The sequence below is a fragment of the Littorina saxatilis genome, linkage group LG5, assembly GCF_037325665.1.
Source record: "Littorina saxatilis isolate snail1 linkage group LG5, US_GU_Lsax_2.0, whole genome shotgun sequence".
NCBI lineage: Eukaryota > Metazoa > Mollusca > Gastropoda > Littorinimorpha > Littorinidae > Littorina > Littorina saxatilis.
The window spans coordinates 20,435,870-20,452,435 of record NC_090249.1 but is presented as its reverse complement, the minus strand read 5'-3'; the positions used below and the strand labels follow the sequence as shown (position 1 = coordinate 20,452,435).

The window sequence follows — 16,566 nt, the reverse complement described above, 5'->3', positions numbered from 1 at the left end:
CGGTTGAGTCGTATTTCTTGAATCTCTGCCGCCACTGAACGATTTTGCGGCTGTGGCCCGCGGGCAGTGCCGGCTGTGGCCCGCGGATAGTGTTTTAAAGTAAAAAGTGGTATTTTCACCACTCTTTGAGCCTTTCAGGGACGATTCAGTGACTCATTTTGAAATTGAGGTCGTGCGGACTATGATCGATTCAAGAGAAATGTAATCGGACATTTTTCAAACCTTTTATAAACACAACGATAGCTCATATTTCTATTTTTGATGGCAGATGGAGATCTCGGCAATCATATTGGACAGCTTCCTGGACGTCACTGAGGAGGTGGTAGTTGAAGAAGCGGACGTACCTTCGACTGTGCGACTTCCGAAAACATCAACACCACGCAAGGCAGGCCGTCGTTCTCAAAGCCACCTGGTTCTGTGCCAAGAATGTGGCAATCGTTATAAACAAGAAAAGGCGCTGAAAGAGCACCTGCAAGAAAAACATGCACTGGCACCAGGGCCGAAATACCGCTGCACTGTGTGCGAGAAGACTTACGCACACGTGGCAGAATACAACAGCCATGTCAATGGTCACAGTGGCCTTAAGCCACATCGATGCCCAAAATGTGGCCGATCGTACCAAAACAAAAGGAGTCTTGATCGCCATGTGTGCAAGAATGCACCAATACCTGTTCTTGTCTGCAGCACTTGTGGCGGCACATTTCCATCGGCACGAATGCTCCGACAACACATGCACAGCCACGACGAAAAGCCGCAGTTCCAATGTCCCGCTTGTCGGATGTACTTCAAGCAGAAACAGTCTTTGAGGCGTCATCAAAAGAAAAGGTGCCCAATGGCTTCAAGGGAGTAAATGCAAACGCGCACTGTGTGGGACAAACTATTAGTGTTTTATTGCTGCACGAAGCAACAGTGATTTAATTTCTTTATTTTACAACTTACACATTTCTTTATTTTTTACAACTTACATGTTTTTGTTTAAAATGTCCCGAAGCAAGAAGCAAACTGTGATTTAATTTCTTTATTTTACAACTTACATGTTTTTGACTGACGGCTAACGGAGTGAGGCGACAGTCCTACATCTCACAAAGTTTTTCTGGTTTTCTTTGAACCGTGACCATTTTACTTTTCAACCGTGACCGTTCTTCTTTTGTTACACCGCTAGCGTAACTTTTGGTGGCACGCTAAGGCGATCGCGATAGCCTCATGGATAAAGCATCTGCCTTCGGAGCAGAAGATTCCACTCAGGTTCGACCCCTCGCAAGCTCGTTTTTTTGTTTAATCCAAGTGAGGGGGGGGGGGGGGGGGAGAGAGAGAGAGAGAGAGAGAGAGAGAGAGAGAGAGAGAGAGAGAGAGAGAGAGAGAGAGAGAGAGAGAGAGAGAGAGAGAGAGAGAGAGAGAGAGGCCGCAGGTGAAACGCAAAGAGGGAGATAAACATGTCGGGGGTCAAGCACTCGGCCGGCAGTCCACGCCCGTCAGGAGGGTCATTTCTTGTTGTTTAATATGTCCTGAAGCAAGAAGCAAACTGTGATTTAATTTCTTTATTTTAAAACTTACATGTTTTTGTTTAAAATGTCATGAAGCAAGAAGCAGACTGTTATTGACAAATTATGTTTAGTAAGAACGATTAAAGACTTTGTTTACAAACATTCCTTTTATATATGTTTATAGAACATACATGTATAAAGAGAACACACACACAACATGGTTATGCCCAATTGACATCATCGCAAAGTAGTAATCACATGGAACATGAAGTGTGTGGTATCACATGAATTTTATCTTGCACATATTATCTTAAATTATATGCAAAATATCTGAAACACTCACACCACTCTTACACGAGATTATACATTCTCTGTGTTATCTTATATTAATTGATTTCTGTTTACTCGTAATTAACATATTATGGAATACAATAAAATGCACAAAGCAAACAAATTAGAAACGTCCCAAAGACATAAAAAACAATCACCTAATTCTGCATATCTATGTACATCAAAGACATGTCATATTACTAGGAATAACAATCACTATGCAATTAATAATCGCACTGGAGTCACAAGAACTTGCCCAAATCAGTACAGAGCGTCCTCCGCATTTGGGAAGACAAATAATCTCAAACACTACACTTTCACACACACGTATCAACCCAGATACATTGATTTGCGAAAACTTAAACTTACACTGAACGCATTGATGTCGACAACAGACATTATGTATTAAAACAGACACAACTAATTAAAGATATCCACACATTGAATAGAGTAAGGTAGCGTGTGGTTGCTTTAATTGTAATGTCATTTTCTGACACCAGCTTCTTTTTCAAGTGTGTTATGTTAACCTCTCTCTCTCTCTCTCTCTCTCTCTCTCTTCGCTCAATCCACAATAACACCCAGACGAACATGTGGCAGAATCTTCGTTTCGTCACACTTGTGGTGCTGTCTTACTCCCCTCGCTCCTTTACTGGGCTCGTTTGGTTTTGACACGGTTGCAGCTTTTCTGTTCCCCCGTCTCTGCCTGCGGGCCGGCATATCGAAATCATGATTCCTGAGAGGTAAGCACAATTGCATTAATACAGAATCGTTTGCGATTCATGGGTACGTTTCTTAATTACGCTTGTGTTGATTGAAAAAGCTCACGCATGGAGATAGAGAGAGAGAGAGAGAGAGAGAGAGAGAGAGAGAGAAAGAGAAAGAGAAAGAGAAAGAGAAAGAGAAAGAGAGAGAGAGAGAAGTGCACCTTGTTTGAATGGAAGACATGTTTGACACACCAACTTCCTCTCTCTCTCTCCTCCGGCAGTTGGTCGACTGGTGGACATGCCTGCAGTTTGGGGTGCACCGGAGCCCTCGTTGTGTGCACGAAGAAAGACCTGATGAATAGAATTAGCTGTGTAAACCAAAGGCGCTCGATCAGAAATGGGTTTTTCGGCGAACCAAATTCTTTTTATTTTATAAACTGTATGTGTGTGTCTGTCTGTATCTCGATTTGTCTGAATATATAATATAACATACTTGTTCGAGTCTGCTTGGAGGATTGTCATCTCACAGGCAGTCTTCAGCGCACGGGGGATGTCTGCAGGACGTATGGCTAGACCAACTCCTCCGGGTGTCAAGTCACCCAGGATGCTGAAGAAATTTTCTGCGTCTTATGTGGAGAGTGCCCTGGCATTGAAGCTTCCATCCTCTGCAAAGCAGTACATTTGAGCTTTTCGTTCGATGTTGGTCAGGAGAGACTCAAAGGTTACAACCGGTATTCCGCCAACGTAGCCTGCGGGCGGAGGAAAGTGGTGTGGGTTGTACCTCTGGAGCAGACACGTTCGTAGTGAAAGTCGCCACTGAAGTCTCAGAGCAGATTCCAAACCACCGTCATCATCAGCTCGGTACCAGTTTCGAACCAATCTGCAGAAGTTTGCCTCCGTTTCATCGCCGTTTTTTCGCATCTCTTCTTCCACAGCCTCAGAAAACGTCAGCTGGGCGAAGGAGTTTCTCTCTCCATCATCAATCGTCCCTGAAAGGCTCAAAGAGTGGTGAAAATACCACTTTTTACTTTAAAACACTATCCGCGGGCCACAGCCGGCACTGCCCGCGGGCCACAGCCGGCACTGCCCGCGGGCCACAGCCGCAAAATCGTTCAGTGGCGGCAGAGATTCAAGAAATACGACTCAACTGTGTGGCTTTAGATAACACCACTTGAGCCACATGTCAACAAATGATTAGTAACAACATTCCAATTCACTGCAACTTGTTTAATAAGCTTGGATTTCCGTAATAAATGTGTAAAGTCAGAATTTTGGCACTTTTTACAGGAAATGCACAAATACTCGAAGCTCGGCCTTCACATACGAACGAAAGGAAAAAATTAAATCGATGATAGGGTGCTATAATACCTTAGGTTGAAGTACAAACAATAGTTTTGTAATGATATGTTATTTTAGAGAAAGCAGAGACGATTTTGTGCAGACACTCACCACTCGTGTTGACAATTTCTGTCCGCGGTGAACAGCCTGCAGAGCCCGCGGTTATCCGCGGGTACAGCCGAGGTTCCGGCGTGGGTTTGAGAAAAAGAAAAACCACCACTGATACTCACACATCTTATCTGAATCATTCTGTGGTAGAAACGATGAGCAAAGACGGAGAGGATTCAACCATTTAATCGTAATTGCGATGAGTATTGACTTAATTTGTGTAATTGAAGGTGCCCCGTGTACAGTCGACCCTGTCTTTGCGACCACCTCTCGAAAGCCACCATCTGCCTACAGCGACCATTCCGAAGAAGTTTTGCTTCTATATAATTAATCTTTAAATGGCGACGAGCTGTCTCTAACGACCATTTTTGGTCAGTCTCTTGGTGGTAGTTTTAGACAGGTTCGACTGTGTATAAATAAACTTGAATACCAGTCATCTAAAAAAAAAAAAAAAAAAGTGTGATCGCGGCATTTCTGACATGAGCAACATTTTGTCTGACGTCATTTATGTTGAGAGAGGGAGAGAAAGAGAGAGAGTGAGAGGGAGGGGGGGAGGGAGGGGGGGTAAGGGGGCACCATCCCTTGCTCACAATTACATAATTAGCGGTAATTGGAAGAAAACGGTTTTCGTAACGGGGAAAAACAGGAAAACAATGTATTAGCGTCAATCACAGCACAACGTGGTCAAGTTATCAGGATCCGGCAGGGAAATTCAACTCACGAATCTAACCACCGATACATAAATGTGTCCCAGCATGCGTGTAAACCTGCTTTGACATGGGAAAAAACTACATAATGATGCACTTTTGTGGCATTTACCCTAATTGTTTCATGTAGTAATTTAATAACCTTCAGCAGTAACCCACATCAACCATCTACAGTTGTTTTGCTACGCCTTTTACCCAAGCAACATTCTGGCTGCACATAATGTATAACAATTATAGGTGCGATTATTCTGCCGTTGAGAACACTTTGCAAAGCTGATGTTTTTAGTTCAGTGCATATAGCTGTCTATAATACTTATATCCAGAACTTGCACAGTGTTCTGCGCCTGCCTCTGACTTTCAGTAATCATTGTTAATTTTTAGAAGTTGTCATTAATGATAATGATCATATAATATATCCTGTATTGATTATTAACATATCAATTATTTCGCTAAGAAGTATGAGTCTACTTATCACGTGCGAGGAAGAGGGTATGATATGGAGACCTAATTTTCTAATAATTATACTGCGTTTTGTATGTTTTCGTTGATCTCGAAAACATCTGAGAAAATCAGTTCTTAAAAAGGAGGAGTCTTAAAATTGATGTACATTTTCAGAGCTACGTTATGAACACTAGTTTTGAAAGGGGGGGGGGGGGGGGTCAGAAATTGAGGGGTGGGTTCTGAAATTGAGGTGTTTAAAGAAAGGGGCTTCCATTGAAAAGGTAATCAGTTAGTCAGAAAACTTTCACTTACCCGCTTTCTTGTAAGACGTAAACATGACAGCGTATTCTACATTAGCATGGTGCTTTCAACTGCAAAACAGGCCCTTAAAGGCACAGTAAGCCTGTGCCAAAATGAAACGAGACCAATACTCTGCATACATACGAATATCATTTGTACAACAATCTCAGTTCTCAGCTGTGCTCTTATGGGACAACTGTCATTCAAACACTTGACCACCATTTCAACAACAGGTCTTAGAAAATAATTAACCAAATTCATCAACACAAACGTTTCAATTCTAATTCATTTATTCAAAATGAGGGGCTCCCATATCACTGCATACAACTTCCTTGCAGGCTTTCAATTAGAAAAAAAAACACAATTTCAAATGCACAAAACATAGCCCTTTCTTAACAGGCAACTCATCCGTCAGCACAGATTCGGCTGAAATAAGAGATGGGGTTGGAGCTTATAACTACACAAATTTGAAGCTGGGCTGTTGAGATCAAGAGATGAAACTGGCAGGAGGGTCCAATGCATCTTGCTTGTGATCTGCTGGGTTTGGCTTGAGTTCATAGTTTGCAATGACCACTTCTTGACGATTCACCTGCACAGCAGAACATTTAGGATTAAATTTCCATCTCTGCAAAGTGACTTTTAAGTACAACTGGACCTCAAGACCCTCACAAATCCTAGAAAATTAATTCTTTGAAAAGGAGAAAGTCTCAAAATGGATGTAAATCTTTGGTAATGAACAGAAAATCTGAAAAAAATAAATGGGTTCTCAAAAGCAAAAGATATGTCAATAATCATGCTACTTGAGGGAACCAATACTATTTAGACAAACAACAATCAAAGAAACAAAACAAAAAAGAGGCTGCAGGGAAATCAATGGGAACTATTGAGCAGTCAATTAAAAACATAGAACTAAACGGTAAATTTAAAACTCATTTATTCATCTACATGTACCTTCAATGATAAAAGCTAAAAGTATCAGAATAAAGCAACAAACATATTGACTCTAATACAAGTCCCTCAACTCAAACTACACTGCAAAGCGAGTTCCCATACCTCAGTGAAGTCCCCTTTCAAGCCAATGTAATAAATCCGAGTAGTTTCACTTCCAAAGTTGGCGGGAAAGTGAAGGGAGAGGTCATTCACATTGTTGAATCTTGCAATTCTGCACATTATCACAGGAAAGTATGTAATACATATAAGAGCAGAAGGGAATTAAATCCACTTTCGCAGATCAAATTTCTTTAGCCTAATCACGTATTTGTGTGTGTGTGTGTGTGTGCGTGTGTGCGTGTGTGTGTGGGTGTGTGTGTGTGCATGTGTGTGTGTTCTACAACAACAACTTGTACTGCTAATGACTGTTTGAAACTGTATCTAACTGTGTATAATCAAAGTACAGTATGTCAAAAATTAAGAAATGTGTGTGTGTGCATGTGTGTTCAAACTTGGAAAGTCAAATGGTCAAATCTTCCTCCTGAACATATCAACCCGATTCCTTCATGACCGTTTAATCGAAAATTTGTGTAAGTAAATTTTCATTTGATTAATATACTTACTCGAATCACATAAAGCATTGACGCAGTCTAGGATGCTAAGGTCTGAAAAGGCTACCCGGCTTAAACAATTTTAAAGGGAAGCAACCCCACCACAAAAAGTAAATGGAGCCATGGTAATGACTACAGACCCGGGGAGTTACCTCCCCTTGGTGTGTACTACGTCACTACCGCTCCTCAACACGTGGTCAAGATCATACGGTTTTAAAGAAACTAAAAAACCATAAGCGGGGTTGGGGGGAGGGCATACACTATGTGATTCGGGTAAGTATATTAATCAAATGAAAATTTACTTATAAAATTTTCGATTAAATTACATATTCTTACTCCGAATCACATAAAGCAGATAGCTTCAACAAGGTGGTGGGAAAGAAAAATCTAACTCACTCTAAAAATCCCTGCCAGAAACTGGCCCCCTGTCATTTCACTAAACTGGACCAGCCACTGTTTGTATCCATCTGCACTTTCGTAAATTCCGTTTCGTAACCGTCACTGTGACTTGACGAACTGTCATTTTTTTCACCGCGATACACAGTTCATTGCGAAGATCTTCCTCGGTAATTCGTTCCAATTCCGCATACTTTTTGTTGTCAAGAAACAACTCGAAAGAAAATTTCAAACTCATCATCCTCCATCTTGCTTGTCGAAGCGCTAAAGTACTTTATCGATGCAAAAACAAAAGCAGAAAACTTCGACGAAACCGACTGAAATGCAGCGCAGACGACACGACGAGATAACGGAAGGAAGTGAGCCTCGCTTTGGCTCAAGTGCCGTTAAAAATACCGTTATTCTCGTATGCAAATACGAACGAGAAGTTGGTCTGTAGTCATTACCATGGCTCCATTTACACTTTTTGTGGTGGGGTTGCTTCCCTTTAAAATTGTTTAAGACGGGTAGCCTTTTCAGACCTTACCATCCTAGACTGCGTCAATGCTTTATGTGATTCGGAGTAAGAATATGTAATTTAATCAGGAGCGGCCAGCGATTCCGGTAATAAAATACGTTACGATGCATCAGCCTCCTTGACACTGAGATAGCTAGCTTGGTGGTCAGAGACCGGTGTAACGATGTTATCTTGGCCCCGCCGTCACATTACCCCCTCGATATATACTCGAGACTGAAATGTTTCCTGGTAAAATTAATTACAGTAAAACCTGTCTCTAACGGACACCCTTGGGGAATGGTAATAGTGTCCCTATTAGACAGGTGTCCCTTCTTCACAGGTGGAGGGGCCGGGGCAATATTTTACAAAGAGCACGTAAAATGAACAAGACACTTTTTGTCAGTCCTGTAGTATGTATTTACATGTATTGGATTGAACATGAGACTCACTGAAAATGTGAGTAAACAAATGATACATGTAGCAAACAACAACAACTGTATCCACAATGCGGAAAAGCGAAAGTGAGCGAAGCGAAAGTGAGTGAGCGAAAGTGGGTCTCCATCTAAACAAGCCACTGATTGGTCAGAAAAGGGACAGGACAACCAATCAACAACCATTTGTGCTACGGCTACGGCTGCTGAGCACTGACTGCATAACAGTCGAGTTTTCGAAGTTGCGTTTTTATGTACGTTGTGTCCGTTTGTGACAGTGTTTACACTTCCTACGGTCCGAAAAATCGTGTCCGCGTCCGTAAATGGCAGGTGTCCGCCCGTTAAAGGTTAGTTATTGTTGAAATTGTGTTCGTGCCATGATAAACTGTCCGTATGTAGCAGGTGGCCGTTACAACAAGGGTCCGCTAGACTCAGGTTTTACTGTACCGTATTTGACAGACTACAAGCCGCGACTTTTTAAAAAAAAAAATCGCATTGCGGCTTATAAAAAGATGCGGCTAAAACGTTACCTAAACTTGAATAGCATTCACCTAATGGAAGTCGCCGCGGATTTTCATTTCGCTCGATTAGCGATTACCGGTACTTTATTAGCTCTCTACTGAAGACTCGGCGCTTTTCTCTTTCTTTCGCGAATCTTCGTTTGTCAACAAGTCGTCGTGACAAGATAGCGTACAGAGAAACACCGGATGTATCAGGATCTCACGCACGCAAGATTTTGTTTTTTTTGTGTCTCGCGATAGTTGGAGGAGCGGGAGCCGCCATGTTGAGTTTTCGTCTGCTCGAAATGTGCGCAAAAGTCGTAAATCATCCAAAAAAAGCGTATTCCGGGCGGGACTACATGTGTGTGTTGGTTACAAATTGTGTGTGACACAGTGTGTTATATTTTTCTTCAAACTTTTTTACTTTTCTTCTTTGTTTCACTTGTTTATTCTTGGAGCCGATTTCGCCAAATACCGTACTTTCGTTTGCCTGGTTGTTTTGATTGATTGACACGATCTGATTATATTTTTTTCGACGGCGGCTAATATAGTGACGCGACCTATACGTGGCTCGTCCCAATTTTTTTGTTAAAAGTCGGGAGTGCGGCTTATAAAACGGTGCGTCTTGTAATCCGTCAAATACGGTAAGTGAAATTAAGGACGAAAAGCATGTCCGTTTCTTGCATGTGAAGAAAATTGGAGTGGAGTTTATACAAGATCAATGAGGCCGAGAATTGTAATGTGACGGCGGGACCAAGATGTCATCGTCACACCGGAACGAACTAAAGGAAAAGGGGATGCTGACTGAGCCTTGCAACTTTATGTGCAGAGACTTCTGAGATGTTCAGAGTCAAAGGTGCCCAATGTTGAACTGATCGGCACAATAATGGTGGCTGAGGAAAATTGTTGATCTTTCCAGTGTATTTCTGACAACAAGACATGTGCGGGCCTCGGAAAATGTATAATAAAGCAAACACTGATTTGGTTGTCTTGCATGTGTTTTTTTTCCTTTACAGTACTGAAAAAAGAAACTTCGAAGCCACTGAGTAACCTAAAGCTTATCCAGTCTGCCCACGTACCCTTTCTGCTGCCTTGTCGTCAGAGCTATATTTTGTGTTAATTAAGAAATAAATCTGACAGTCAAAGTCAAATCTTGAAGAAATGCTTTGTTTGGTTTTTTAAGCGGGGAGGGGAGGCAGAAAGAAGGTTTACTTTGGATTATACTCCAATACTCCCTCGGGATCCGGGTGAAGTTCAAACTCTTGCTCCGCTTCCATGGCAGTGTCGTCAAACGTCATGAATGACTTGTTCTTGAATCTGGAAACACATGCAGGTAAGAGCGCCATAAAGTGTATGATAACAAATGAAGGAAACATCTAATTAATGCTACAACAGCGGACTGCTTGGATGACAGAGGAACTGCAGCTATTGCTATTATGAAGACACAATGTAGAGCTAACTTTTTTTAGTTTGGTCAACAGCACTTTTTGTAATTATGAGTAGCTATCGGCACACCTGACACAAACATGTAGAATGAGCTACCCTTTTGAAGACATAAGAACACACTTCAGTCCCCCAAAAGCAAGCTTTTATCTGTATTTTTCTGCTAATCCAAAGAAGTTAGCTGTACTGTGTTCATTTTTATTCAACATATATAGCTTCAAATGTATGACGACAATGTCTGATGGGCTGTGCGGGGGAGTGATCTGCCCCTATAGACAGCTGTATTGCGTTTTGCAGGCAAATTCTATTTTGTCAACGTTCACAAATATTTGGTCAAAATCTGATCAACAATCAATGGATAGATGTGAAAGCCAGATAACTAATTCTAAGTGATCATGCCAGTCATATAAATGAATTTTTCTTAGCGCATTTGCCTTCTTAAGGAATAGGGACACATACTGTCATTCAGATTATATCATATCAAATCAAGTTAACTTTCTTATCTCAATTTGAGAAATTACATTGGAGACGCATAAACATGAAGACAAGCGGACGACTAAAACATAACATTAAAATAAATGTACAATTCTTATATAACCAACAGTGCATATATGAAAGTTTTAGATCATTAACACTATTTTCCACAGACACAACTCAACTATCAGAGTAAGCCGATCTCCATGAACAAATACAACAATATTTTTGTCCAGTAACAATGTCAAGCAGACCCCTATCTTGTTTCCATTTATTTTTCAAATTACACACAAAAATAGCATTGCTAAAAAAATGTCTTACACTCTCATTTTAGAAGGGTGTGAGTCTTCCTCTCCTCCTATGACTATGATGCCTTTCAACTTCACACTACCAGTGAATCTGCAAATAACACAAACATTACATGTGATTAACTTAAATGATCCTTATCTATTTTATAAAGCCCAATTTTGTTTTTCAAATGAAAGAGAATAGCACACTAAAAATCAGAAAAAGGTCCCATCCTTTACAAATATAATCAACAGAAAAATTAAAGTTGAAACAACAATACAAAGAATCCTTAAATAACTTTTTATTATAGCCCAGTGAGGCAGAGCACTTATGACAAAATTAAAGAAACAAAGAGGCGCAAGCGCTTTAAATACAGATAACAAGAGTAAGTGAGAGCTATGCAGAACCAGTCTCCGGGCACCGAAGAGAATTAGAAGCCCTGAAATGAACAAACATGCAACTGTCTTCTTTTAGTCACCCTCACTGACTGTTAACCCTTACACTGGTGCAATTCTGTAACAGATGTTACGTAGCCACTGGTGAATTTAACAGAGAGAAAAATCAAGAAAATCGGTCATATAGGTTTTCGCATCCATGGGAGGTAATCAGAACCGAACAAACAGACTGAGCCAGTAGCGCGACATATGTCATGACAACCAGGTGACAGTATATGTAAAGTAGCGCGACATATGTGGCGACAACCAGACTAAGGGTTAATGTTGTTGTTCAAATGTAGCTCCATTATGTCCCTTTGTTTCACAGATCTTACAGTAAGTTTTGAAAAATAAAATATTTTTTTCTCTCACCATGTCGATCCCATCCCAGAAAACTACCCAACAGATGCTTATAAAACTGTACATATCAATTCTTCCAGAGAATATCCCAACATGTTTTCTTCTTCTTCATTTTTGAAGACGCCATATGAACCCTTCAACAAACAAGAAGAGCAAACGCTCGATCGAGTCACTTTCGCAGTTCTGAATATTATATGAGGCATCAGATGGACAGGAAGAAATTGCTATTCACAACACAATGAGTCACGTTCACATAAAATTTGAGCCCGGTCACTTTTATAGTTTCCGAGAAAAGCCCAACGTTAAGTTGTGTGTTGCCGAACAGAAAAGGCTAGTTATCTCCCTTGTTTTTCTGATAACGTTCGTAAAAGGCTACAGATGTAAATACTTTGATGTAAAGAATAATCCTACAAAGTTTCAATCACATCCGATGAACTTTGTCAAAGATATAAAATGTCTAATTTTTCCTTTGACGCTGACCTGTGATCTTGAAAAAGGTCAAAGGTCAACGAAACCATCGTTAAAGTGTAGAGGTCATTGGAGGTCACGACTAAACAAAATATGAGCCCGATCGCTTTGATAGTTTCCGAGAAAAGATATAAAATGTCTAATTTTTCCTTTGACGCTGACCTGTGACCTTGAAAAAGGTCAAAGGTCAACGAAACCATCGTTAAAGTGTAGAGGTCATTGGAGGTCACGACTAAACAAAATATGAGCCCGATCGCTTTGATAGTTTCCGAGAAAAGTCCAACGTTAAGGTGGTGTCTACGGACGGCCGGCCGGCCGGCCGGCCGGCCGGACAGACTAACACTGACCGATTACATAGTCACTTTTTCTCAAGTGACTCAAAAAAAGGCTTAGGTCGCACTGTGGTGAAATACTCACGGAATGTTAATCAGCAGCTCCTCATCCGTGTCACTTTCAACGTACTGAAAAATATCAGAATAAAATGTAAGACAAGTTTATGAAGACAGCTGGTGGTCGACCCCCACCCTTAAACAATGCCTTTAATGAAAGCACCCCCCCCCCCCCCCCCCCAATCTACACAAAATATAATCTGAACAAAGCAAGCCTAACAGAGAGGGAGTCTCACAATGAAGGTAAATCTGAATTTCTTTCTTTCTTTTCTTTATTTGGTGTCGTATATCGCGACGAGGAAAGGGGGGAAGATGGGAAAGAGCCACTTGTCAATTGTTTCTTGTTCACAAAAGCAGCAATCAAAAAATTGCTCCAGGGGCTTGCAACGTAGTACAATATAATTATTACCTCACTGGGAGAATGCAAGTTTCCAGTACAAAGGACTTAACATTTCCTACGTATACTGCTTGACTAAAATCTTTACAAACATTGACAATATACAAGAAACACTTAACAAGGGTAAAAGGAGAAACAGAATCCGTTAGTCACCTCTTACGACATGCTGGGGAGCATCGGGTAAATTCTTCGCCCTAACCCGCGGGGGGTGTAAATCTGAATAGAACATTTAAATGAAAAAAAGGTCTGAGAAAAAAAAAGAAAAAAGAAAAAAGTCTCAAATAGGGGGGTCTTAAGACTAAGAGAGGGTTTCCTCAAAACTTCACACACACACAGACCAAAGAAACTAAGCTGCACCAGTACAAAAACAAAACTTAAAATACAAGATCTTGCTCAATTCAATGACAGAGAGACGCTTCAGGTAAGGCTGGGATAGGACAGAATTCAATAACAGCCCTGAAAGTCCAACAAATGGTGTACTCGCAATTGGCTAGTGATTCTGAAAATTTACTAGCCAGAGAGCAAACTTCACAAGCCAAACCAACAATTTGTTTCAGCAACTTTACTCGTATTTGGCGAGTATAAGATGAACATTTTTACTCGCCAGTTACATGTTTCTACTCGCCATGGCGAGTAAAATACTCACCACTTTCAGGCATGAATAATACTGTGATGGGCGACTAAATGCAACTTTCATACATTATGGTGTTGCCAGTGTGGGCCATAACTTAAATCATATTATATAGCTGCTACTTCACCACTACTGAAAGGTAGAACTAACATAAGGGGATTAATTAAACTGTGTTTGCGTGTCACATGACACAAATCATTGAATAACAAGAACAAGAACAAAAAAATTATTCATGGTTGTAAAACAGAAATTTGCCTTTAGGCCTGCCTCACAAATGTGTACAAGAAGACACAGGGCCTCACATCCATGAGAGGTAGCATAGGACAAATGTCCTGGCCAATGTAAAAGTGATAGGACATTTGTCCTGAACAAAAACAAATCAATAGGACATTTTTTTCCCGTAACAAAACGTAAATATAATTAAACTTGACTAGTTTCTTGGCACGAGGGTAAAAGAACAAAAATACTTTGCTTGGAAAAAAGTGAGCAGCTTTGACTGCCACAGCTGCCCCCTTTTCTTGTTTTGTCAGCTGTCGGGTTTCAACTATCTCCTTGTCTCTCTGGAGAGATGGCACTTGCACACTAACAGCATGGTCTTTGGTTTCTTGATGATCGGTAAGGGCCGATTTGCTAAAGTTCGAACAGCCAACGGTAAAAGTGTTGGACTTCCCTGTGTGCTGACATGAGGTGCAAAACATAAGTTTCCTCTCTGGGTCATGCGACACACACGGGAATGATGTCGCCCAGCTTGAGACGAAGTTACGCGTGGGGGTGAGGGAGGGGGTAGTGTCTTTCTTCGGCTCCGATGTTTGACTATCGCGATCGACATTCTCACCTGTGCGATCGGGCTCTAACTGCTCTGGGGCTGGAGGAAGCTCAGTTTCCGTGCTACTGACAGATGATGAGGAAAGGGACTTGAAGTGTAATTTCTTCTGTCGCTTTTCTGGGATCAGTTTTCGTTTTGGCGGCATGTTTGTTATTTTCGGGGAAAGCGCGAAGGGAGGCAACTCTCAACTGGCTTCGAGCATTCCGAGTTGCGAGCCTTGGAAACTCTTTGGTACTATAGGCACAAAGTGTCTAATTTCGTCTGCTGCACATTGCTTCGCAATACACCGATAAAATAGCATTCAAACTACTGTAAATTGAGAAGTACTGACGATGTCCGGATCAAATGATAGAATAATCGGACATTGACCACTTTGTGACAAAAACAATAGGACATTTGTCCTCCTGCATGAAAAATGTATAGGACATTTGAAAAAAATATCCTCATATGTCCGATGTCCGACGTGGATGTGAGGCCCTGAAGACATCACACAAAGACTGTACAAACAACAAACAACATGCACACTTACCCTTTCTTTATCTTTTCGCTCATCCCAAGGCTTAAATATCCTTTTTGCTGAACCATCAATCGATTCGTTGAGACACTGTACAGATTCGATGTCAATCTTTGTGAACAGAGTGTACATTTTCCCCAGTTCTAAGTCAGGGTGTTCATGGCTGTGGTCGCCTGGATTGCAACCGCCATGGCTGTGCCCATGTGACATGGTGTTGACTGAAGATTACAGCAAAATATATCCTGGAAGAATGATTCATAACAATGATTAGAATGAAAAGAAATAACAATGACTTGAACTAACAAGGTGTTTAACATTTCTTTAACGATACCCTTCTATCTGAACCAACATGACATAAGTGTACAACCACAAGATTAAACATATCTGTTGCCAGCTCTCCCAAACAGCTATAGCTGCCATTGAGTGATTGACATCCCCCAACAGTAGACACTTCTATGGCCATTTACTCAGTCTACACCTTATAATGTACATTTACACATTTTGCACTGGTACATGAGAATTCCCGAGTTTGCTGTGCTAACTTTCACGTTGTAAATATAGCTGTGCTTTAACACTATTCTTCCTGACTCTCTCAGTCAAATCCCTTGTTAGCACAGGCTGATAATAAATTGAAAGAAACAATCCCAACAATAAAAGCTGTTTGATAAAAACAATTCTCTGGCCGACACATCACTTGAAGATAAAAGAAACCCTTACTCAAGTTACTGTAACAAGAAAATTAACATTTTACTCAAGACTTCATTTACATTTCTTCGCGGAAAATTCCGTTCGAATTTAATTCAGGATTAAGACCGCTGATTGAACAAAAAAGATTGCATACTGCAGGAGACCCTTGGATGAGTTATTTAGGGTGTCAGGAATGTGAACAATGAGTATGTCGGTGCATACGATGCGAATGAGAACGCGCAGACAATAATAGGCACACAGCGAGTATTAATAATACTGACTGTCTCAAGAGTTGATAATGATAACTCTTGCAAAGTCGACATGTTCACATTTCATAATTCAAATAACATTGACATGTTATGTACACTTTTCACTGAATTGGAAAGCTATATCGTTAAAACATGCATTCGAAAATACGAAGAGAAAAATTGACACCATGGTAATTTGAGAGCGAAAACAGAATAAATTGCGTTTTATTTTTACGACGAACTTGTGGAAGATTCTCAATTTCTCGACTGAATGAATCGCATTCCCACAAATAAGGCAGTTTCATTAGATTTTCACACTACGGTAAACAAAAAATACCGCATGTACTTACACACTCTCGAACAAAATATCTTACTGAACGAGTCACAAACTGAAACACTTACACCTTGTTGAATCCTCGCAAATCTCGAATAAATCGCCTGCTGTGACTCAAACAAACGTCTGCATGCACAAGGGAGAGCACTGACGAGATAGACTAGAATGATCTCCCCATCCATAGTTCAAGGGAGATTACACCACAAATCTTTTGCTGACAACACTCTCAGCAGTTTTTTCCCTTGGAGCACCGAACTGTTTTTCAGACGTACCTCCGCCCACTCTGACACACAGGAA

The 16,566-nt window shown here is 40.9% G+C and overlaps 1 protein-coding gene across 1 annotated transcript; it reads right to left on the bottom strand.

The window, feature by feature from the left end:
* Positions 1-5,684: 5,684 nt before the first annotated feature.
* On the bottom strand, positions 5,685-16,483 carry LOC138966515 (PITH domain-containing protein 1-like). Its single transcript, XM_070338779.1, has 7 exons — positions 16,338-16,483; positions 15,016-15,242; positions 12,661-12,704; positions 11,015-11,092; positions 9,989-10,093; positions 6,466-6,574; positions 5,685-6,001 (listed from the first exon to the last, which is right to left on the bottom strand). The coding sequence occupies exons 2-7, from the start codon at positions 15,208-15,210 to the stop codon at positions 5,900-5,902; spliced, it is 633 nt and encodes a 210-aa protein (XP_070194880.1). The 5' UTR covers positions 15,211-15,242; positions 16,338-16,483; the 3' UTR covers positions 5,685-5,899.
* Positions 16,484-16,566: the final 83 nt, after the last annotated feature.